The sequence below is a fragment of the Callospermophilus lateralis genome, chromosome 10 (assembly GCF_048772815.1).
Source record: "Callospermophilus lateralis isolate mCalLat2 chromosome 10, mCalLat2.hap1, whole genome shotgun sequence".
Classification (NCBI taxonomy): Eukaryota; Metazoa; Chordata; class Mammalia; order Rodentia; family Sciuridae; genus Callospermophilus; species Callospermophilus lateralis.
This window is the reverse complement of record NC_135314.1, coordinates 118,055,207-118,080,122: the sequence shown is the minus strand read 5'-3', so window position 1 is coordinate 118,080,122 and position 24,916 is coordinate 118,055,207. Positions and strand designations below refer to the sequence as shown.

At 43.4% G+C, this 24,916-nt stretch overlaps 1 protein-coding gene and 1 pseudogene across 1 annotated transcript; both read right to left on the bottom strand.

The window, feature by feature from the left end:
• The window catches only part of LOC143407926 (nuclear speckle splicing regulatory protein 1 pseudogene), a 31,984-nt pseudogene extending 21,643 nt beyond the window's left edge, over positions 1 to 10,341 (bottom strand).
• A 4,613-nt stretch (positions 10,342 to 14,954) lies between these two features.
• Positions 14,955 to 20,995, bottom strand: Paqr9 (progestin and adipoQ receptor family member 9). The gene is made up of 2 exons (XM_076868392.2): positions 20,846 to 20,995; positions 14,955 to 20,480 (listed from the first exon to the last, which is right to left on the bottom strand). Exons 1-2 carry the CDS (start codon positions 20,846 to 20,848, stop codon positions 19,191 to 19,193), a joined length of 1,293 nt encoding a protein of 430 aa, XP_076724507.2. The 5' UTR covers positions 20,849 to 20,995; the 3' UTR covers positions 14,955 to 19,190.
• Positions 20,996 to 24,916: the final 3,921 nt, after the last annotated feature.

Below are 24,916 nucleotides of genomic sequence, written 5' to 3'. Positions count from 1 at the left end.
CCTACTGATAAGTTGAGAAAGGAGTTTTCTGGACTGCAAATTAGGAAAGCTTTGGTTTGTTCCTCTGTGGCAAAGCAAACAGATTTCAATAGGCCATCTATTTAGCTACCATTTGTTTTGTTTAATCTGAGATTAGGTCTAGGTTCACAAAGGAAATCTGCTAAATTTAGAGTGGACAGGATTTTTGAGACAGATATTTTTGACAGCTCTTCTGAAGGGTCTGCAATTGGGGAGAAAGAATAAACTGAACAATTTGAGGATGAAATTTTGGAAGAAATACAAAGTATTTACAAATTGATCAAACGACTTCCTTGCTGGTTTCTAAGTGGTGGCCTGTGTTCCTTAACCGATTTTTTAAAGGATGCTTTTACTAATTCCTGTAAAGATCCACTGGCTGTGTTTTTCTTGCTGGCCATCACTAAGGAAGACCATGTGACTCATTACGATAATGGCCTGAGTAAGGAAGGCCCCGGGGGGAGGGATGACTTAGAACTGAAGTACTACTTCATTTCTAATTGGACTGCTGTGAAAAAAGAGACCAGTCACAGCTGGAACAAGGGGCCAGGAGGGTTGGTCACCTGTCTGGAGTAACCTTCAGGCAGCAAAACTTTGCATCCACCTAATAGGAGATGGCTTTTGCAGCTAGTTGGGGGCGGCGGGGGGGAAGGTTTGTGTGAAGTCTCAAAGGGACCTAATCCTGGACATTTCCTAAATTCAAAATTTGACACTTAGCGGGGCTGAGGATATAGCTCAGTCGGTAGAGTGCTTGCCTCGCATGCACAAGGCCCTGGGTTCAGTTTTATTGTTATAACTCTGATAAACTTAAGAAGTGTGTTGGTGGTCCTTGACAAGGGGAAGACGTATTTGTGAAGCTGTGTCTCTCTGCAGGCTGCCTCCTCTACTTGGAGAGCCCGCCTGGAGCAGGATGGTGAGCTGGAGTAAGGATCAGGGGCCAGGAAGATAGACAGACAGGCCTACATTCACATTTCAGCATTTACATTCATGAATCCAGCAGCTCATCGGTTCACGGTTGCTGGTTGGCTGACCGTGAACATGGTACTCAGTCTCTTTCTTCAATGAAGTGGAATCAATAATAATTATCTAGAGGGGAGGCCGAGAGGGTGAAGTGACATGTACAAAGTGCCTGGTACACAGCCCATGCTCCCAAATTTCTCCCTCCTTCCTTGTTCCTTTCTGTTTGTCTGGTAAATCATCCTTCAGGGGATGCCACTCTTCTCTAACCCTCCAGCTCTTAAACTCTTTCTCTATGAACATGGGAAAGTTGGACTAATGTTGGGATCTTATTCCCAGGTGGGCTTTGGAACTCAGGAACCTGGGCTCCTTCAAAAGAGAACAAATTGGCTTCAAATAGCCAGAATTCCAGCAGCAGCTGGAGCAGCAGACCATGTGGGCCTTCAAAGCTGCAGGCCCCTGTGTCAGTTAAGGAAGATTCTCCTTCTCTTTTGTGCAATCCAATCATGATCGCTGCCGAATCAGCTGACTAATAAAAAAAAAGTGTCTGCCTTTATCCTTGGCCTCCCAACCTAATAATATTTTCACTGACTTATCTTCCCAGTGGATTTTGTTCTTTAATCTAGTTTTCCACCTGCTGTTTGCCTGATTAGGAAATCTGCTCCATGTACAGAAACTGAACAGTCAGCATTCACAGGAACCCAGGTACCACGTGGACAGTTGTCTTTGACAGACTTTCTTGCTTGCCACTTTTCTGAGGTCCTGGCCCTTCAGAATGACCCTAGAAGCTCTGCATGTTTTTGTCATTCATCTATGAAGAGAGACAGCTAAATCAATATTTTTCATCTGCTTTGCTGCCAGAATTCGATGATCTGACACAGTTCTTGCCCAAAACATCCAATCATTATTGTTAAAATGTTTTTAAACATTGTTTGTAGAATTGCTTTAACGGATTTACCAATCCATCTCTGAAAGATGGACTTTGATATGTAACTTTAGCAACATTTTACTACACTTTTTCAAAACCCAGAGCAACCCTATTTTTATGCTTATGGTTGATCTAATTGCATATTTTCTTTTTGCACTGTCCTCCAAGATTTTTCTTATGGTTTCTACTTGGAAGTTTTTTACTACTAATAATCCTATCCTGTATATTCCACAAACCCTCCGTCTTCCATCCTAAGAGGCTAAGCACAGCCTGCTCTAAGGGCTCTTGAATAAGATGCTATGGTTCTATCAGATCTTTTGCTATTCCTGTATGAATTTAATTGCTTGTATATTTTCATAAAATAAACCTCTCTCTTCTGCATTTGGGAATGTTGGTAAGTTGTTTATGTTAAATGATTATTCTGCCCTGCTTGTCACATTAAAAAAAGCAACCCTTTAAAAATCAATTTTCTGTGTCTATGACGCTGTCATTGGATAGCACAAGTCAGGACTCCATAAACTTTTTCTGAAAAGGGCCAGACAGTAAATTTGTGGATCCCACATCTCTGTTGCAATGGTTCAACTCAACAGCCACAGGCAACGTGTATAGACAGTTGCAGGGAGCTAATATACCTTTATTTATGGACACTGAAATTTGTTATTTTATGTAACTTTTATATTTCAAGAATTATTCTTTTGATTTTTGCCACCATTTAAATTTGAAAAAAAAATTCTTCTTAATTTGTAAGCCAGACAAAAAAAGGGTCAGAGTTTGGGATTTACCCTAGGGTTAGAGTCTTCTCACTAAGGTACAGTTTCTGAGCAGAAGCAGACCCCAGTTTTGTGAGGACTGTTTCCTTTACAACTAGGGGAAACTTCTTTTAGAAAAGGAATATGAATTACAACTAAAAAATCATATACTATGCATTGCAAGAGACCCATGCAAATGAGAATCCCTGAACACTGAGCCTCTTTGGTTAATCTTGGAAAATTCTGCTACAGAGGTTCCCAGACTGGGCTGATCAGTGGAGTCACCAAGAGAGCTTATGAAATTGCAGGTTCCAAAGCCCTGGCAGATTGCCTGAATTAGAATCTCTGAGGAGAAGACCTGGGAATCAGTGGTCTTGTAAAGATTTCTAGGTAATTCTACTGTGCAGATAGGTTTGGAAACTGCTGTTTTATCAATCATTTTATAATAACGAATGAATCTATTATAACAGGTGCTGCAAATACATGTAATCACACTGCTTGTCCAGAAATAGGCCTTAATGATGTTACTGACTCCTAGGCCAAATGTTCAGTTTTATTGAGAATGCAGTACTGTGAAATGATCTCAACCGTATATACACACACTCCCAAGCTCACCTATCTTTTTCTCTTTCTTATTAGTGGGAGTTAACCCATGTGTGGTAAGCTGGCACTTCACCATTTGGACTCAGCTTCATATTTGATATATTAAAACTTTATTCTTAAAACTATTGATAATTTTTTAAAATCTTAAAATTTTTGAGTTGGCTTACATTTATAATCTATAAAGTAAATAAGATGTTAAAGAAAGTCTGACATTTCTGTCATAACAGTGGAGAGAGTGAGTTAATAAACCAGGCATGGAGATATCACTGAGTTGCTTGTTATTGCCTGATTAACCATCCAATTTATAGAAGAATTTTCATCCTCTGATTGTTCAAATATATGATTACTGTTCCCACAATCCCGAGATGTCGCCTTGGCCACCACTGGGTAGTTCTGTGTGTAGAATAGGTGGCTGTGCTACTGTGCTGTTCTATTTTTGGCTTGATAGGAACTGACATTAATTTCAGAAAACAAATGCTTTATCATTGCCGGTAAAACAACATGTGTGTCATCTGGAAGTTTCATTTTAAGGTCTGAGAAAATCTGTCCCTGCTTTTCACATTACCCTTATTAACAGGGACTTGAGAATTTAATGTCCCAGAAAACATGCAAACACTAGTGCCGCTGATTTTATTCACCTGCCAGAAAGCAAGGCCATTTATTTCCCTCACTCAGAAGCACGTACAGAAAGGAAAGCAGACTTTGATGCATTGGTTTTAGCTGTTACTGGGGTAGCACGACATAAATAGAAACTAAAGCTTCCTTTTCCCCCTTGTTAAATGTTTTCGGTTTTTGAAGTGAAGACTCCATGAAGTCAAACTAGTTTCCTCCAACATGGACCAGCACATCTTGTCATTTGCATGTGTCCGTTTGATAATTCATGCGTCCATCAAGTGTTAGAGGAGTGCCTACGATGTGCCAGTACTGTACTGGGTGCTGGAGATCCCACCGCATGGTCTCAGGACCTAGTTTTCAAGGGTGGGAGAGAAACAATAAACAGGGAATTTCACATGGTGCATAGAAATTAAATGGTGAAGCCGTGGTGAACTGTGGTGGATGGACAGAGGAGGCGGGTGACTACTCCAGGTGGTCAAAGATCCAGATGGTGAAAAGCAGTCTCCATACATAGATCCAGGCAAGAGGAACCTGGTGCTGGGTGGTCCAGCACATGGGTGGTCTGGTCAAGCACTTGAATGTTGGCATTGAGCCACAGGTTAAAGTGATAATATTTTGGTTATACGGGGTTAAATAAAATATATTAGCAATGTTGATTGACTTGATTTTATTTACCCTTTTAATGAGGCTGCTAGAAAATTTCAAGTTACATGTGTAGTTTGCATTATTCTATTTCTACTGCACAGCACTGATCTAAAAAGAAAGTCTTAATTCCAGTTCTTTTTTCTCCCTGAGTCCACATAGGACCCAGGGATCCTCATGGATTGGGTGAAGTAAGGGACTTAAGAGCCTGAGCTAGTGCAATTAGTTCTTGCTAAAATGTACTGAACTGCTACCCACGGCATCCACTCATTGAATTCTTATGTTACTGTGTAGCTAATATGTCCAGCCTACTTTATGCCTAAGGAAATGGAGGTCCGGAGAGGCAAAAGTACGTTGTCTAAGAGGACAAGGCTATGCAATAATGGTGTGAGAGTCACGCTCAGTCCAAGCCTGCAGATGCAAGAGGCAAGAGGCAAGGAGACTCTTCCTAGGAGAAAGAAGGAAGCAGGACTTGGCACTTCCATGAGACCCCAGCAGTACCAAGGACTCCAGGTCACATCCCCTGGGTCCCACTACCAGGTCCAACAGTCTACACTGGCCCCTGGTGTGCTCTCTGACCCTGCTTCCCTCTGCATGGGCCCTTGGATTTGCCTGGCAGGTATTGCTGCCCCCTCCCCGACAGGCGCCTATCCCCTGTCCCCTGCAATCTCTCATGCCTGGAAAACACCCCTGTGCCCCTGGCTGTTCAGAATGTATTAATGAGCCCGCTCCGGCCCTACAGGCTTCCAGTGAGCACCATTTCCCTGGCTACACCCTCCCCAGCCGCTGCACACTTCCCCTCTGCTCTCTCTCATATGAGTTTTGAAGATGATCTTTCTGCAAAACTTTACAGCTTGGACATTCTCTTACAGGGACAGGGGTATTTTTGAGTTTGATGTGTGTGTGACCCATGGAGGGCAAGAATCTCCCACTCCAACTTGGGGTCCAGTTTTTTTCTTCCCTGTTGTAAGGATCCTCAGGTTGCCTTTCTACAAAGTTGACTGCTGTGGGGACAGAGGTGACAATGAGCCTGTCAGAGGACTGTGCTGGTGGACTCTAAGCTGCCCCAAACGCCTGGGAAACTATTGCTGGTAGGCCTCCTGTTTTCTAGGACGACACCTGTTCCCTCTTCAGGAAATTTCAGAACTGTGAACTGTCATCTGTACTGGTGGGTGTATGTGGGGTGGGGGGGCAGGTGACCCTGCGGCTTGATGGATGTATTTGTCAAAACCATTTACAGGACCAGATGGGGAGAAAAGGGGTTATGATATAAAGATATCCAGATACTTACACAATGAGCCCCACTTCATTATGCCCAAGAAGAAAGGAAGGACCCAGGCCTTGCCACTTTTCAGTCTGAGTCACAGGCCAGCGTCCTCTGCCACCACCACAGGACAAGTGTAGGCCCCATGGGCCAAAATGATTCTGTGAAACTGTAGGATGTGGAGAAAGCCATGGAGCTGCCATCGATGCTCAGAAGATGCCCTGACTTTCCTTCCCACTGGTTCTCTGTGACTTCGTTCTACCTAGAATCTGTGATGAGACACCGTGACCTATACCACTTGCCCTGGATCCCCTTATGCGTTTACACAATAATTTGGCACCTAAATATTAACAAGCTTGCGTTTGGCACCACGTAAATAGACTAGAGATTTATAATAATAATTTTTACCCTCCATCTTTTATAGTTGACTTTTCCAGTAGGGGATAAAATGGGCAAAGAGGAAACCCCCAAAATCAAAAGTAAAAAAAAAAAAAAAAAATCAAATCAAAACATCTACAGCAACAACAGGAGAAAAAGAGGGCATGACCACGCCCTTCTCACAGGGGATGTGCTATGTACATAAGTCTGTAGAAAACATTTGTTTCTTTAGACCCGTTTTTTTCTTGTACTGTGTGGCATTTTCTTGTGTGAACTAAAATAAGAAACTGAAAGAACTCTGATATTTATAGGTCACCACCAAAACAGATGTACGGTGGGACGAAGATGAACTAATTCAGTCAACCACTGAATTAAGAAGGGCTGGAGTCAAAACCCACTCAGGTCCCTCTTGATGTAATAATGTCGCCCTTGCAGGATTACATTTTGTACTAATAAATGTTCACATAACTTCTCTCCACCTCTCACTTTTCCATATTTTTATAGCTGTAGAGGATCAAGATAGGAAGGGCAGGAATTAGGCAAGCAGGCAGGATGTGGAATCTTCTATTAATTTATGGTTTAAAAGTTGTTTATACATTATTTATAAATTTATAAAGGTAATCAGATTCCTTAAGTCTCCACGTTCTTTTTTCATTTTCTCCTCCTTCATTTTTTAGAAAAAAAAAAGTTATTGGAGGTCAGAAACTGATAGTGGACTTCTGAGACAGTTGAGAGGAAAAAAAAATCATTTATAAGTGATTTGCAAGTCACGTCTGGTCTATGTGTAAAATTTCATTCCCTTTCAAGCTGTAAATCTGGGGCATGTTGGTTGATAGTCTTCCGTTTCCTTCTCTTTGTTCTCCTTCCTGTGTTCCCCTTATGCATATATCACACCTTTTGTGATTGTTCCATAGTTCTTGGGTATTCTTTTCTCGCATTTTCTTTTCTCTCAGCCTTTTTTTAAATTCCTCTCTGTTTTCCAGTTTTGAAAATATGTGCTTGTATTTGGGTCTGAAGCTTCCCTAAAATTCCCTTCTCTCTGTGGATTAGCAATCTCTTCTTGACTATTGCCTACTTTTCCCATCGGAACTCTTGGCATAACTGTTTTAAATCCCGAGTCTGAACCTACTCTGACTGAGCCTGGTTCTGTGGCTTGCTCTGTCTTTTCTTTTTTTTTTTTTTTCTTTAATTACACATGGACACAATATCTTTATTTTGTTTGTTTTTATGTGGTGCTGAGGATCGAACCCGGTGCCCCACATGTGGGGGGCAAGCGCTCTGCCACAGAGCCACAACCCCAGCCCTTGCTCTGTCTTTTCAAACTGTGTTTTGCCTTTTATTATTGTTTCCAGGTATCAAGATAGTTTGTATGATATTCATGCCAAGATTCAGTTATGAATAACCAAAAATCCATTAAATTAAAAAGTATACAAAATTCTAAGATTGGATAGGAATTCTATGAGTCTTTGATCTAAAACCTTAACTGTTTTATTTCTGTTTTTTTTTTATTGAAAATTAAATATGTGTCTTGGGTGAAACAAACAAAAAACAAACTCTGTGATGGTTCCTGCAGAGATTTTTTTTTGTCATAGGTCCCTGCTCTGGTGGGCTATGATTCTCTATCCACCTGTGTCTCTAATTTGGGGGGCAGCCGTATGATCTGCCACCTTATCTACCTTATCTAAGAAGGGTTACTGATTTTTCAGTTTGGCTTGTTTCTTCTTGTTAGCCTTTTACTTGTTACCCAGAGTGACAATGTCCAAGTCCCTTACATGCCATACTAGGAACTAGAAGTCCTCAGTTAATATGTTTTAATCACAGGAAATGAAAAGCTTCTGGCTAACTTAAGAGGGGTGAAGAGAACAACAATGAGAGAGAAAGAGAGACAGACAGACAGACAAAGAGACAGAGAGAGACAGAGAGAATAAATGAGTGATTGAATTGGAAAGCTATGGGTTAACTCCCAGACTCACATGAAGTCCTGTGCAGGTAGATAAGGGACCATATAGGACTCAGCATGCAGGCCTGCCTTCGGTCAGACACCAGCCCATGGCCTGGGAGAGCAGATCCATTCTCCAGGGAAATCCAGGGTATGATGGTAGAAGTAGGAGATGCATTATAGATAAAAACACCTTTATCCTGGGAAAGCTGAATTCGAGCAGCTTCCAAAAGCCTGCCTCACTTCTGGCTGCTTCCCCTGGGCCGGAGGACCACACAGTTAAGGTTTTAGATCAAAGACTCATAGAATTCCTATCCAATGTTAGAATTTTGTATACTTTTTAATTTCATGGATTTTTGGTTATTCAGAATTGAATCTTGGCATGAATATTATACAAACTATGTTGAACCTGGAAACAATACTTACAGATTATGGAATTTGTTGTTTCAGATTTCTTTCATTTGACATGTATTTCAGGTTTTCGTGTTGTGTGTCTCTCTTATTTTAGGTCATTATGAAGGGGATAAAATTTCCCACGTAATTATCTTCCCAATGTTCCCTTTTTCTTTCAAGTAGAACCAAACTCTCTGAGGAGGCCCAACGGCCTTTTTGCCAGTGGTTTGGGGAAGGAAGAGCTATAGGTTCCCATTTCCAGCATTCCTGATTTTCCTGCTTAGTTGATGAACCCATTTGAGCTCATTGCAGACAACAGCATCCGCTCAAGTTGGCTGGGTTGAAGAGGGTTTAAGAGTAGGCATGGGTTGGCTTAAAAACTCACTGGAAGAATTGGAGGAGCAAGTGCAAGGTTAAGCTTCCTGAACCAGAACTACAGCATCTCTGCCATGAATAGGAAGGCTGAGAGCAAGCCACCCAATCAGAAAGCTGGTGACCAATTGCTCAAACTAACTTGGTCAGTGGGTGCTCGCACTCTGAGAAAACTGACTGCAGGCATGACTGGGGGTGCGGGGTGGGGTGGAGGGGGAGCCAGCAAAGGAGATTGGATAAGAGTGGCACAGAGTCACAGAGGCCAAGGAAAGAGTGTTCCAAGGAGAAGGGAGTCTCAGAAATCTCTCTCAGTCCACAAGGAGGTTGTTAGATATTTTCGTGAATCATTCAGGGGAGATTAATCAAGCCAGGATGCTGTGACGGAGTGAGAGGAAGCTAAGAAAGTAGAGTCTTCCCCACTCTTTTTCAGAAAGCCTGGCTATAAAGAAGAGGGAGAGGGTGATTTTTAGCAGTGACACAGTGGGGAAAGGGTGACATTAGAAGATGGAAGCAACAAGTAGTACATGTTTATGTGCTCACAGGAGGACTCTGTTGAGTAGAAGTGGTTGCAAACATACAGAAGAACGCTGTGTAATGGCTGGAGGGAGGTTTCTTAAGAGGGAGGAAGTAATACAAGCGGTTAGGGAAGTTCAGTTCTACACTGGAGAACAGGAGAGAAAGTGCTTCTGGCATTGCAGAGGGGTGGTAGTGAGTACTAATACAGAAAATCTATACTTAAAAATGAAAGCACGGTCAATATCTAGTTAGCATGCAGGTCCTGAAATGAGGGACTCTCTGCGTCAAGGTGGGCTAGGAGCTACGCAAATCTTATTATACACAACTGGGAGATAAACAAATCTTACAGATCAATTTAATCATCTGCTTACAAAGGGTAAATACAACTTTAACTGACTCTTAAAACGAAGGGAATTTATTGGCTTACGTAAGAAAAGCATCCAAAGGTGGGCAGGCTTCAGGCACAGATTGATCAAGGTTTCCTTAGTGGTTTACTTTACTTGACCCACTCCATATGCTGGCTTTATTCTTATTTTGCCTTCCCTCAGGGTGATATAGTGACTGCCAACAACAAGCAGGACTGAGGATCCTAGGAAAATGTTGGAAGAATAGGGAGAGAAGGAGAAAAATACTTATCATGGGTTTCCTTCCTTCCAATCCAATCTTCCACCATTTCTTTCATGGGCAGGAACTAACAAAAAGCCAGAGTGCAAGGGAACCTAGAATCAGCTCCTAAACAGGTAAGAGCTGTATTTCATTAAAGGAAGCAGGTGTGGAAAGGCTACCTCCTCTGTAACCAGACGCTCGGGAGCTTCAGCAGGGACATTAGTAGGACATTTGGCTTGACATGGTACTCACATTCCCAAGCTCTTGTCTCCTCAGACTCCCTCAGAGTGGCAGTTAGTGGGATGGCTGTGTCCCAGAGAGCCACGGGGCTGGAGCAAGAGGCTGTGTTGCTCTCATCTGCCATGGTCCCTTCCTGGGGGGCGCGGGGAACTCACCTCCACCCTCCTGTGGATCCCCAAGGGCTCAAGTAACAAGCAGTTGTACCCTGACTCCAGAAGAGTCCATGCCACCTAAGGTAGCCTTCAGGTACTCCTTCCCAGGAATCTGTCCCAGGGACAGACGTGACAGGGCCAGGAAGCAGTCAGAGATGGCTCCTCTGGTAGCAGAGCTCTGGAGAGCTGCCCTGGGGGGAGGCAGCAGTCTCTGGCCCTGTCTGGCTCCCTGTCCTTCCAGAGACATGTGTGGTCAGTGTCCTGCCTTCTGTGAACACCCAAGTGTGCTTCCTATGAACCTTTTCTTGCTTCATTGAGCGTTTAAAAGTCAACATGGTGTAGCCTAAGTAATCGCCACAGAGAATAAGAACTGAAGGTACAGCTGGGCGCCATGGCGCACACCTGTAATCCCTGTTGCTGGGGAGGCTGAGACAGGAGGATCGCAAGTTCAAAGCCAGCCTCAGCAATAGCAAGGTGCTGAGCAACTCAAGTAAGACCCAGCCTCTACATAAAATACAAAATTTGGGCTGGGGATGAGGCTCGGGGGTAGAGTGCCCCTGAATTCAATCCCTGGTACCCCCCAACTCCCAAAAAAAGAACAGAAGGTGAGTCCTCCTTGCTAAGGTTATTTGGGACAAAGACACTCTAAATTAATATTCCTCACCAGGAGTCTGGGACAGGCAGTATTGCCCAGAAGCCCATGAACCACAGATATTTGAGTTGAGTTGCTGAGGCTGGCTTTGAACTTGCAATCCTCCTGCCTCATCCTCCTGAGCACTGGGATTATAGGAGTGTACCACTGAACCTACCACAAATGTCCTTGAAAAACAGGGAGGTACAAGGGAGATTTCATTGTCTGCATATACATTTTTTTTTTTTTAAAGAGAGAGTGAGAGAGGGAGAGAGAATTTTTAATATTTATTTTTTAGTTTTCGGCGGACACAACATCTTTGTTTGTATGTGGTGTTGAGGATCGAACCCAGGCCGCACGCATGCCAGGCGAGCGCGCTACCGCTTGAGCCACATCCCCAGCCCTGCATATACATTTTTAAAGAAGATATAGCATTGAAATAACTGATGAATTTCTTTTTCATCTAACTAATACTACAAAAAGTAACATTCTCAGGGTTCTTCTTTGGGACAAACTTATACCCTTCCCTCTGCCTGCTGATTTTTATATAAAAAGAGTATTTTTTTTCTTATCATGTTTACTAGTGTTCCACACATTTTATTGGTAATGTAGGACTACTGTGTTTGCTAAAGGCTATCTCCCAGACAGGCACACAAAGGCAATCCTGAAGGCTGTGCTTACAAATGTTTTATTCTTATTTCATCCATTTGTGGTTTTTTTTTTCAGCAAAAAAATGCATAGTTATATTATTTATACAGACTTTCATATTCAAAACTGCAGGGAACAAATGTCTCAGAAAGCTGAAATCATGGCAAACTGTACGACAAACAGGAGTCACAATATGTTCCGTTACATGCACAGAATTGACCGAAATGATATCTATTTCTAAAGACTATTTTGGCTGATTTATCAGGAAATCTGGAATTACGATAAAGCAATGCTCTTCTGTCAGAACACACTATTGACCTAAAACCACCTCATAGTCCAGGTAGAGAAGTTCCCATGTCCTGAGGAGGCCTCTTCAGCCAGCTAAATATAGCTCTTGAGGATGCAGAGACCCAAGTCAGGGTCGTCTGAGAAGAATTAATTTAACAAGCAGTGGGAAGAATAATTATTTTTTTATGCCTAAGTTATTCTTTACTCCTTTCTTTTTCCATTATCACCATTAAGTGAATTTAAAAACAAAACAAAAAATAAAAACAGAACAAGACAACAACAAAAAAAAAAAAAGAATCAAGGTTCCCTATTGGATCACTGCTAAATCTTCCCTCTGCCTCTGACCTGAGGGAGAATGTGCACATGGCCCTTCAAGGAATGCCCTTTACTGCAGAGGGGACCTGCTGGTTGTACCTTTTCAGAAATCCCCGTACCAATCATGGCATTTTAAATTCTTCATTAGAAATGGATGCACCTCCTAAGGCAGATGGTCAGAGAAGGCTAAGGACTCCTTTTAGGAACCTCTGTCTTCAAGGCTGGATTCCTGGACAGCCAAGGCTTCAAGGTGGCAGAGGTGGCCTGGGGGAGGCTGAAAGGAAGAAAGTTCTGAGCTGCAGCGTGCTGTGTGCAGGGGAAAGGCAGCCACGGAATTCTGCCTGTGCCTGAAATTCAAGAAGCTTTTCCTGTTCCAGGTAGCAATGACCTGGGGCTGATTCTTCTTCCCACTTCAAAGACACAAGGGACAGAGTTTCCAGGGCTATGCTTCTTACTGGCTCTGTAGTCACTGTCCTCGCACCCTCGTCACCTCCTTAGTGTCTGGGTACTCAGTTGCTTTGCTCACCACCTCCAGAAACCCAGAACCTGTCTGGCAGAAAAGTAGACCTTCCTAGCTAGATCTTCCTGGGAGAGGAAATTTTAAAAAGTTTCTAACCAGAATTTTAAAAGACTTTAAATTTAACCTTGTTACACACATAGAACTTATCGGACATATTTTCTTCTTAAAAAAAAAACAAAAAAAAATCCTTTGTCTTTAAGCTCTACGGTATTTACATTTTTAAAGAACTGAGAGGTCTTTTTCATTTGGATAAGAACTCAAGGTGATTAAACTCCTAGGACAAAGATGAGGCTTTCCAAAAAGCACTGGTTCTCCTCCAGGTGCTAAGGCCTGTTTTATTAACAAACAAACGGCTATTACAAATTTTGCAATATAAAATTAAAATACTTCTTCAAAATTGTTTCCCATGAATTTTGCTTTTTTTTTTTTTTTTTTTTGCATCCAGTGTATTAAAAACAGGTTGTGCTAACTAGAAATAAATCTAAGAGAAAGAATGAAATGAAAGTTAACTGGTCCCTGTACTTCATCTACAAATGGGCTTATTTACATGGTGTCCTCTCTCCATGTGGTAAACAGAGGAAGGGTCATCCTTATGACATCTTTATGGCCTAAATAACCAACTGAAGGACACCCGCTCCCAGCCTGGAGTGCTTATTGTGTATTTGGGTGGAGTTGTAAGGCATGAGCAAGGTGGCCTGCCACTTTTACATGCTGGAGAATAATTTTGCACATTCAAGAATATTTTCCTTGAGAAATGCCAGGTTTGGAATAGCTTTCAGAGGTTGGGAACAGAAAGCTGGAAAGCTCCTGTATAACATTTAGAAGCAAAAGACACTGGGAATATTTTCAGAAGCTCAAGGAAAAATCTGCTTTCCCAAACGAGTTAAACAATAAGTGAGTGCATATTGTTGCACATAGGTGTACATTAAATTTCAGAGCTTTCAAAAGTCACATCCTGCCACAATTAGCAGCTCAATATTCTTGGCCTCTGACCTATAAATAAACACTCTAATTCTGCAACATGCCCACAGACTCTTAAGCGGCTCTAAAATAAATAAATAAAGCAAAAGGAAAAAAAAAAAAACAGGACTACAAACTGGTTAGAAATCTGCAACCCAGAGTGTAATGTTTGTCCTTTTTTTTAAAAAAAAAAAGGACAGCAGAAATTTATATTAGCTTTTTGGAATAGTGACCAAGAAGAACTGACATGCATTTTCATAATTGAGAAATAATTATTCATAATTCTGAAGAAGTCAGATCTTCAAGAGGAAGACCAAGCATGTGGTCTCTTGCAAAGAAATAGTGTGCTAAGCTTCAGCCACTGGACGCTTCCTATTTCAGAGTATCTGGGCTTGTTCACTGTCAGGCAATGTATATCAGGATATTGGCAATCCTTCAAGGAAATCATTCAAAGGGTGATTTACAATTGGCTGGTGCTATCCCCCAGAGCCCTTTTCACTTATGTCCTATTGTACGGAAACAAATCAAGGACATTAAGCCAGAGGATAAATGTACCACTCAAAATACACACAGGTGCTCCATGCTCAAGTCAAAAGCCACAGGAGGTGTCGAATAGAATTCCTTGCCTACCTCTTTAAATACTAACACCCTGAGAGTTCACGTGATTTTTCAGGTACAAAATTTAAAACATGGGCAAAAGTGTCCATATTGGAACTTGCCTCATTCTGGATACTGGAATCCAATCCTCCTTGGTCTCCTTTTCCCATGTCCTCTTCCTATTTTATTAAATTAAGTCAGATCCTTTAAAAAAGGGATCCTTAAAAAAAAAAAAAAAAAAAAAAATTCCTCCAGCCAGGCATGGTGGCACACACCTGTAATCCCAGCAACTCCAGAGGCTGAGGCAGGAGGATCACGAGCCCGATCAGGGCTAGTCTTGGCAATTTTTCGAGGCCCTCAGCAACTTAGCGAGAACCTGTCTCAAAATAGAAAATAAAAAGGACAGAGGATGTGGCTCAGTGGTTAAGCTCCCCTGAGTTCAATCCCCAGTACAAAAAAAAACCAAACCAAACCAAATCCCCCCACAGGTAGTTTTTCTAAGAGATGCTCTATAAGTTACAACACAGACCTTGAAAGAGGGCAAAGGCTGGAACATTCGTCTCAGTTTTAATTTCGGATATTTAAGCACTTGAACTCATATGTGTATTTTTTTTAAACTTTATTACACTCTCTATGAAATTCACTTAATGACATCATAATTTAGGCACTTTGAATGAATCACACTTCATAATGATATGAATACTATAAACCTTCCAATTGTTATTATTAGTAGTATCTTTATTAATTAATAGTGGTGATAAATTTTTCAGTTCTGCACGTGGGCACACTATCCCTTTACCTGGATTGTACATTAAATTTTCAAGTCATTCTTAACCAAAGGCTTAGAAGCAGACAGGAAAAACAATTGGTTGCAGGCAAATTAGCACATTAATTGAAACATGATCCTATGTATTGCGCTTATGTTAATGGAAAGGAGAGAAGACCCAAACTTCTAGTTATCTTCCAAGATGGCTGTGACAATATGGATCTTTGCCCAATAGCTTACATATAGTAGGTGGTCAATGATCACTCAGGGATTACATGAATGAAGGCATAAACAGCAACCAAAGACACTGACAAAGTCACAAAGACAACCTCGACTGATGGCATTTTGTTGGGTTTTGTAATCTGATTTCAAAAATGATCATTTCTTATTTTGTTCTATTTAAAAATTGCAATCAATTAAAGGAACATAGAAACCCATATATTATATGTAATACATGCAGTTAGGGTCTCTGTGCTTAGGCAGGTATCAAAGTTGTGCAGGCTAGAAAACACGACAGAGCGCATAACTGTCCCCACATCCTACAATCAGTTTGAAAACACAATTCTGTCCCCTTGGACCCATGGTAAAATCTTGAAGATAACTTCTATCAAACCTGTCTCTTGCTTGTGCAGACTAACTAAAGTTGTGAGATTCAAAGATTTTAAAAATCCCGATTTATTATTGCTGCTAGCCCTCAGATTCAGCACCATACCAGAAAAATATAAAAATCACCTCCGTCTTCAAATTCTACATTCTTAGAAATGGTTCCCAGGAAGTGGCAATGATGAATGAGGCTTAACGGTTTTCTGACTGCAAGCACTTACAGGATTTATGAATGGAAACATGTGAAGGCCACCCTGGCCAGCTCTGTAGCCCCACACTTTCTCCCTGGATTATTTATAGAAAGCGTATGGCCAGTGGAAAAGATCACATTTATTTTTACAAGTCATGACAAGACCAAAGAGCTCCACTTCCTCTCCCTGGGAAGGTCACCCTTTTCACCTGAGCTGCAAGAAGGGCAGAGAAGAGAGGAAACCTTTTAAACTACTGAGTCAGCCTGAGTCAGCCCCAGGGACCAACCCACCGGTGACAGGCACAGAAGTCAAACATCCTCTTCTCCCAAGAATGACTCTATGGTGCTGCTCCTTGAGATGTCATCTAGATCATGACTAACAAGTAAAAATAAAATGCATTACATAATATGCTGCAAAATTCTACTGCCAGAGTAGATTGTGCAAAGATAATGGAGTGAATTCTTATTTATAATTTGTCTTGTATTTTGAACAACTGAGCATAATAAAGTGAAACCGAATTTTAATAGATGTGGCAAAATAAAGAGTGTGAAAAAATGTTTTTAAAGATGTTTTATTCTGATTGCCACGTTTCCCTTGAAATGTGCAATATACATGGATAGTTCCATGCAAATGTGGAGACTCAGTAAACATTTGCTTCTAAAATAGAATTGTCTCTCCTAACAGAAATCTGATGTCATTTAGCAAATAACACAGATAAACAAATTGTTCCTGATCTTAGCATATGTGGTACCTGTTTGCAAACGTGACATGAAGTCCAATCACTGTTGTCAATTAGAATATCCTCCTTTACTGGAACGTGTGGTATATAACATCTAAAGTAGAATGGGAAGGGAAGGACATGGGGGGAAGGAAGAGGCAAAGGAAAGAGGAAAAGGAGTCCTGTTTCTCTCTGGAACAGACTGGGCAGTTTAACCTTCCCAGGGAAAAGTGTGTCATCTCACTGGCTCATGCATCATAATCAACTTGAAAATGATAGGGGTATAATTTTATCCTTAAGTGGCCCCTGCTTAAGGACAAAGACACAGGGCAAGAAGAGAATTCTGTTTGTGGATCCAGAAAATCTCCAACAAAAAATTTAAAATGACAAATGCCAGGATTGTTCTTATTCTCAAATCCATGGATCCTTTTCAGAAGTCTCCCTCCTTCTGAAAGGGAGGTCCCATTTGACAGGGGAAGTGCAAGATACTCTTCAACCTGTTTCTCTAGTTTCCAAATCAACATTCTTTGGGGCTCTAGAGGAGATGACAATACCATGCAAACAAGTTTGCATGTGGAAATATCCTGATTTCCACAGCTGTCCTTGAACACGTGTATGGAATTAAGTTACAGCTGAGGAATAACATCTGTGCTGAGAACAAATTACCAGCCTTCGTAACCTAACAGGCACTCTTCTTCCACTTTGCAAAGGGGTAGACACTGACACTCCTCTGGAACTGTGCAAAGTGTATTGAAGAGCCCATTAAGAGGTCCTAAATCAAATATAGACCTACATAAATTTGACTTCTGTGTGCAAATTAACACATTCAAGGATACTGGTTCCTCCAGGGAATTGTGCTGAGCTTCTCTGTTTACAATTCTAGTGGCTATTAAAAACACAAACAAAAACAGCAATCTTTCTAGGAGCGCCATCCTACTAGTGCTGAGGTAAGTGTTCATCTATTGTCTGTGCTTGATCTAAATTATGCCATGAGGTCAAGACTCTCTATTCACAGACTTATTTGGCTCTTAACCAAAACGACTTACCAAGAGTGTTAAGTATATAAATAAGCTACCTCAGTGGTTTCTGTTAATCGAGTCTGAATAACACTGGCCAATCAGATCATTAGAAAGCATCTTGGGGTGTGTTCATTAATTTTTCAATGATTTAGGGTGACTGCCAATCATTTCCATACCCTGGACCCGGATGACGCTTTAGTATTTAACTGGGCAAGTGTAATCTCATTTAACTCAAAAGTTGCAGTTACTACTCAAGTAATAAGCTCCTGTTTTCATAACATAAATGCATTTATTCCTGAATATTACAGTTTTAATTTTAAACAGAGATGGGCAGTGTCAGTGTCCTCTCACCCTCCCCGACATCTGAATTAGGAACTGTGGTCACATTAGTGGGTTGGCTTCTTCTCTCAATAGAGAAGCCAAATGCTCTGCATGCCCGTGTAAGCCACTTCTGGTTCTACCAAACACTCAAAACCAACACCACCTTCCTTCCCTCCTGGGTGGAATGTTAAACCCTGATTTGCAGTAAAGTAAGAAAAGCTTATTCCTGCTGCTTTCCTGATGCAAGAAACTGTGTCTGAGGACCAGTCATTTGGGCATTGCTTTAAAAGGCACATTTATTCCAGTGGCAATTTAAACAAATAGAGAAGGAAAGAATAAGATTAAAAACAAAACAAACAAACAAAAAAGTCAGGATGGGTTTTGTGGAATAAAGTAAATAGGAATCTGGGATCTCTACAAACCACTTGAGCGCCTCACCAATAGTCTAACCAGAGTCCCTAAGGTAGTCATTCACAGTTGTATCTTGACACTCCTAGGCCTTCAGAAAACACTGTTTAAAAAAGTAATCCAGTACTCTCAACCAGCTTGCCCTGATGTCCAGTTCAAGTGTGCAATGCAAAAGGCTACAAAATTCAAAACTATGTGACAAAGAAAATTCAGTGCATATCACAGGCTTTGAAAAATTATGCAAAATCATCATATATATTATTATTTAAATAACATCTGAGAAACGTATTCAAATAATTAACTTGTGTTCACATTCCATGCATTTCCTAGCAGGTTAAGCCCTGGGTTTGTGTCTTTGTGCCCTTTTCCTACAAAGCTCCATTCTTTGACAAATCCAAGCATTCCTCAGACTGAAATGGAAGTACCCAGGGATTCTATTTATCCTCCTTATTGCATACCTGACCTCACAAGGGCTTCTTGTTATCACCACTGACACACAGAAGACAACTGGAAAAGCAAACTGGGGTTTTATTTGGGATTTTATTCTCTGTCTTTGCAAAATCTCCAGATGTCAAAGACACCATCTGACTTTTTTTCCAAGGGCAAGAACTACTGTGGCCCTCTGCCTCCTATTTGATCCCTCTCTCTTCCTTTTCCTCAGCCCCAAGTGGGCTAGGATCCCCTAACAGCAGTGGACCTTTCCCTTGTGGTTTTGCAGCACCCTCCTTGAGCAAAGAAGGAAACACAAGAAAACTTGAAAACAAACCAACAACAGCAACAACATAAATTCCAAACAAACAGGCGGGCAAACCAGTAGCCTCCTCCATGGCGGAGGCTCACTTTTTACTGTAGAATTCGGGGTTGTTTAGGAACTTCCTGATGACCAACCCTAAGCAAACCACCAACAGCAGCATGTAGCCCACAGTGCCCGAGAAGGTGGGCGCAGCAGGTGGGGCCTGGAGGAACTGGCGCAGGCCCTCCTCTACGTAGTACACCTGGTCATAGATACTGAGGAAGGTGAAGATGTGGAAGAGCTGGTGGCTGTGGCCGATGATGTCGAAGAGGCCTGGCTGGATGCGCTCGGGGATCTTGCTCACGTTGAAGAAGGCGGCCACCACCAGCCAGAAGTAGCGACGGTAGAAGTGCACGAAGAGCGTTGGGTTTTCGCCACGCAGGTCGAAGAGCCAGCTTTCCAGCATAATGGGGCAGGCCATGCTGAGCGGCATGATGAAGACGAAGGTGCGCAAGGCGAACGGATAGGCGCACCAGTCGGTGCGGCTTTTGCAGCAGGCCACCGTGCATGCGACAGCCAGCACGAAGGCCACCGGCAGCACCAGCGCACGGTAGACGGCAATGAGGCGTGTGCAGTCCACGTGCCAGCCGAGGCGCTGCTGCACATACGGGGTCATGACTCTGGCGTCCAGCAAGCTCAGGCCTGGCAGCAGATAGTAGTAGTAGGCCACTGTGCTGCCGAAACCATAGTAGCTGATGGACGCGTAGTCCAGGTAGAAGAAGGCGGCGCGCAGGCGCAGCGACAGGCAGCTGAACACGTGCGCCGTGCAGCTCATGGCGAAGGTCAGCAGAACACCCGACGCATAGCACCACAGGGGCAGCAGCCACGGGTGGTGGAAGGGCACATCGCGGCCGCTCAGGAAGAACAGGCGACAGAACTTGCTCAAGAACAGCAGCAGCGGGATGAAGTGCGTCCAGAAGTTGAGCGTCTCATTGGTAGGCTTCAGCACCGAGGCCAGACACTCCTGCGCCGTGCATGGCAGGCGCCGGTAGCCCGACAGGATGAAGCACTCCACGAAGTCGTCGGGGACCTCGTCCCAACGCAATAACTGTTTGGCAGACGCTGGGAGGTCCCCGGAGGCTGCGGGATGAGAATGCCTGTTGGCCCCCGAAGCTGCGGCAGCCGTGGCGGGAGGGCCCTTTGTGCCCGTGACCCGGGGCTGCAGGCGCCGCGGCATGGTGCCCGGGGCTCCACTAGGGCGCACGCAGGCGATCTCTGGCGCCGGCTCCCGCGCGCTAGGCAGCCCCGGCCGGTCGCCGTCGGGGCCTTTGTGCCCGCTCCGGGGGCGTCGCTGCAGGTTCAAGACCAGACCCGAGCCTCCGAGTACCTGCTCCTAAATAAAAAAATAAAATCATAAAACAATCAGTAGGCAGCACTGCGACCGGCAGGAGCGCGCAAGGCTCGGCGGCCCCCTCGCCGAGCTCCCTGCTATCCGCGCGCGGCCGCCCGCGCTGCGGCAGCGGCGGCGGCGGCGGCGCGGCGGACTGCGGCGGCGGCGCTGCTGCGGTGACTGGGCATCGCGCGGTGCGGGCGCCTCTGCCGCCGCCCCCGGAGCGAGAGGCGGGGATGTGAGAGCCGAGGCGCTGGAGGGAGGGAGGGAAGGAGGGAGGGCGCATTGAGGAAGGGCGGGGGCCTCCCCGGCTAGGGTTTCGCGGCCGCCGCGGGGGATAGAGTTGTCCCCAGTCTCGAGTTCCGTACCATCCCCCTTCTCGGGCCTCCGCAGCCCAGGCCGACCCGTTAATGATTGATGCGAGGGGCAAAGGCTGGCCGGCGGCTCAGCCGCTCCGGCCGAGGGTGAGGGTCGGCTCTGGGATTCGAAACCCGACAGCCACGCGGGCGTTCTAGAGGACACTGGGGAGCCGTGTTCTCAGGGGGCGGGGAGCTGCGGCCGCGGGGGAGGGGAGGGACGGCGCGCCCGGGCCCGCGCGGGGCGGAGGGATGCGCTGACAGTCATCTCCCGAGGTGGCCCGCGAGGGGACACTGCGGAGATCGGGGACGCGGGGCGGGGACTCTGCTACCGGGTCCGGATCCGAGCCTTGTCATTGTCAGATACCTGGTGCTGCTTCTCTCTCCCTGCCCCTCGCTCATCCTTGCGTGCAGGCGTGTCGGCCTTTCACTCCAAGCACTACACCAAGCCTTATATTTATCCCCTTTCCCCTAGCGGACTTATTCAGGTGCGTCACTATCCTCCTATTTCCCTCACCCTTGTCCTGTCCAGAGGAACCGTCCCCAAACTAGCCTCCGCTCCTGCTCACCAGCCATTGGAGCCACAGCCCACCTATCTTCTTGCGTCTGTAACTAGGATTCTTGTTTGGAGCCCCGAGTCCGGCAGCTCAGAACGGGTTGCTGGAACCTCCGCATTTTAGTGAAAAACTTCACTTGACGACCTGGCGATTCAGAAAACGTCTTAGGATCCGAGGAATTTATTAAGAAGGGATTCCCAAGCAGAGCTGCGCCTGAGTCAAGGGAGGGCGTGGATGAAAGAAGACCTCAGGGAGCAGGTGCATTCTAGCACGAATTGAAGAGAGAAAGCAAGATCATTTCCTAGAGACATGGCAGGCTTGGGTAAAACTTATGCATAATTAACCAGAAGTACCTGGCAGGATAGGTTGGATGGCTGGAGGCAAGAACAAAAGATTCGAAGACTCCAAGTGATTTGGCCTTGACCCTTGAAGAAAGAGGGGCTCAAAAACCTGTGTGTTCTAAATAGTTCTCTCAGTGATACCCTGGGGGTATGGCTGAGTTTAACTGATCTCTAACCTGTGGTACAGGCGACAATAAGCACTAAGCACCTTATAGTTTTCAAATCTTTTAGGTATCATGCATCCCATTTTACAGAAGAGGAAATGGAGGCACCCTTGACCATAAAGAACAGGCCTAAGTGGTAGAAGGGGAACCTGAACCCAGGTATGCTGTTCTAGATTTCATGTATTTCAGCTGGAACATCCAGCAACTCCTTTTACTCAAAGGAAACAGTAGGGAAGAAAGGAATGATTTAGGAAAAGCTTTCAATTTTCATTTTTAAGTTCATTTCAAGAATAAAAGGCTACCTTCCTAACTATAGCAAATCCTGTAAGTAAATTAAGGAAGATTTACTTAGGAGAGGCTCAAGGTGGCTTTAAGATATGGATAAAAATTATTTATAACTGGGATATCATTCTGTATTATAAATGTCTAGAATTACTTAACAGTCTCTTTAGAAGTGTTGGCCTTCTCTCTGAAATATTTTCCACTAGTAATTGATTTAGCAAACTCTTACACAATTAGGCCAAAGGCAAACTCTGGTCTTGTGTCTGACCTAGCACATATTCCTGATTAATGGATTTTAATAAATGAGGTTTGCTGCATTTATTTAACCAGTATTTTGTTTTAGTGTTCTCTGGTTTCCCACTCTCTGTTTTAAAGTGAAATCTAATTTCCTTTCACATCTGGATGGAGGGCCCATGCTAACTTGCTAATTTGTGAAAGGGATTAAGATTCAGGCACTTAATTCAAGCCTAGGAATGATAAACCTGAATCCAGGGCAGACAGGGAAAAAATTTTCTTTTCATGTTCTCTTTATCACTCCACAAACAGCCTAAGCTGTAGCCTGTAAAAAATGTTGATCTTATAATAATTCCCACATTTAGCAACCTCTTTGTTGCATGTCAGCTCACTTACATAATTGGAAAAAATATAATAAAAAGTTCATTTCAAGCAAAATAATGGAATTGGCTGTAAATGAGTGTGCACCATCTCTAGCTAGATAAGATAACATTTATCATTGCATCTAAGAATGGCAGAATGGACTCTTAATAAAATATAGTGTTCTTTTAAAAAGTCGTTATTTTATAAAGTCAAACAATCAGCACCCTGTCACAACATTCTTGTAAGTGATCACAAATCCTTCATGGTCTCTGCCTTTCTCCTTTCTCATATATCCTTGTCCCGTGGGAGGTGCAAAGTCAAGTACAGCCACGCAGTGAGAGGTGTTCATGAACATTCACTGGTGCAGAGCCCAGACAGCTAACCTTGCTGTATCTTGACAAAGCTAAATAAAAAGGAATAAAGGACACAGCAAGAGTGTTCTAATTATAAAAGGTTTTCATTATAAAATAGCAATGTGATTTTTTCCTGAATTAGTACCCATCTATAGGGTTAATGTCTCTTAATTTTTAAAATTGTGATATAAAAATGTGTTCCCCACCTCCCACCAATGCTGGGTTTTGTAGTTTGTTTTAATTCCAGTAAACTGTCTGCCTCTTGTCAGTGAGAACCAGGCTTAAGTTGCTGGGTTTGGCTGAACAGATAGAAGCAATGTGCTGGCTGCCAACTCCCGCCCCTCAAGGTGTGTGTGGAAAGCCAGTGCTGGAGTCTGGACACAGAAACCAGCTCCTGTTCTCAATGGAAAGCTTGCCAAATGGAGGCTGCAAACATGATTTTGGTAGTTCTGTAGAAATTTTGTACATCAGGGTCCTGTTGGGCCCTGGCTGCAAAATGCAATCATATGTTGGCTGTGTGGCAAACTGGATAAACACTTTTTCTAGTCTGATTTGCTTTAGTAACTTTCTTCTAGACCAGCTATCGGTGTCTTTGTGGTTCTCTCTAATGAAATGAAGCATATATAAAATTTCACAGCGAATTTGATGTTTTCTAATAAGGACAATTAGTGACCTGTAAAATCAGCAGAAAAACATGCCAGTTGCTAATAAGATACCTATCTTCCAGAGGAAATAACTTTTTAGTCTCACGTTAGCCAGAAAACAAAGAGCCAAGCAAGTAAACAATAAACCACAATGGACCTAGGAGTTAATTGCACGCAAGAATCTTTAGAAAGAGAACTCAAGGATTCAATCCCCGTCTTCAGAATATACAGTCTCAACAAAATGCTTCTATTTTCTCCAAGTTGAAAGTAGCCATGATAGTGTCCACCACACTCTCCCAGGTCAGACAGGGTCACAGCCAAACAACAGGGTATGAGCTCCCTAGTGGTAGAAAATCTTATGGCATCAGAAGTGACTATGACAACCTTTGGGGACAAGTGTGATTGGAAATTCAGAGAGGGGGGCTGGAAACTGGAGAGAAAGCGCTATTCCTGCCTCTTCCCTGACCGTTTCTCTCTTGAAGAAATGCTAAGGAAGACTTGTTGAGGATGTTTTTCCCTTTGAAGTTTCCATGTAGGGTCAATGTCACATGCCCCAACCTCGGCTCATTCTCCTTTTTTCTACCCCGGGGTCTCCAAAGTGGGCGCACAGGAGACTAAGGTGAAGAATAAAAGATTACAATTTCTGTGTAAGTCTCATCAGTTTCAATATGAAGCTTAAGTATGTAGTCCATGGGGGTGATTGATAGGCAATAAATTGAGGCCCAGGGAAGGGTCAAAACACTTTGAGAAGGGTGGGTGATGGGACTTGTTTATTGACCTCTGCTCCATAGTCCATTGCCCTTGTTTGTACAGTATCAGAAAGTAGCATATAATTAATAAACAAAAACAGCTACCGTGAATAAGAAGAGTCAGACTAGAGGATTTTAGGAACTAAGTGGTCTTCCTATTCTAAGATTCTAGGATTTTAGGTTCTAACCTTTGAAAAGCTTATTGTGATGATTAAAAAAAAAAAAAAATCCCAGTCACAACGGGTTGGGTGTTTAGTATGCACAACAGATGGTGACCCCCCCCCCAACTTCTTTCCAGTGACTTGAGAGTCAGGAGGGGGAATCCACCCTGGACCTGGGAGAGAGGCGGAGGCAGCTGGACAAGGTGGCAAGGTGAACACACTCTCCCCAAACAAA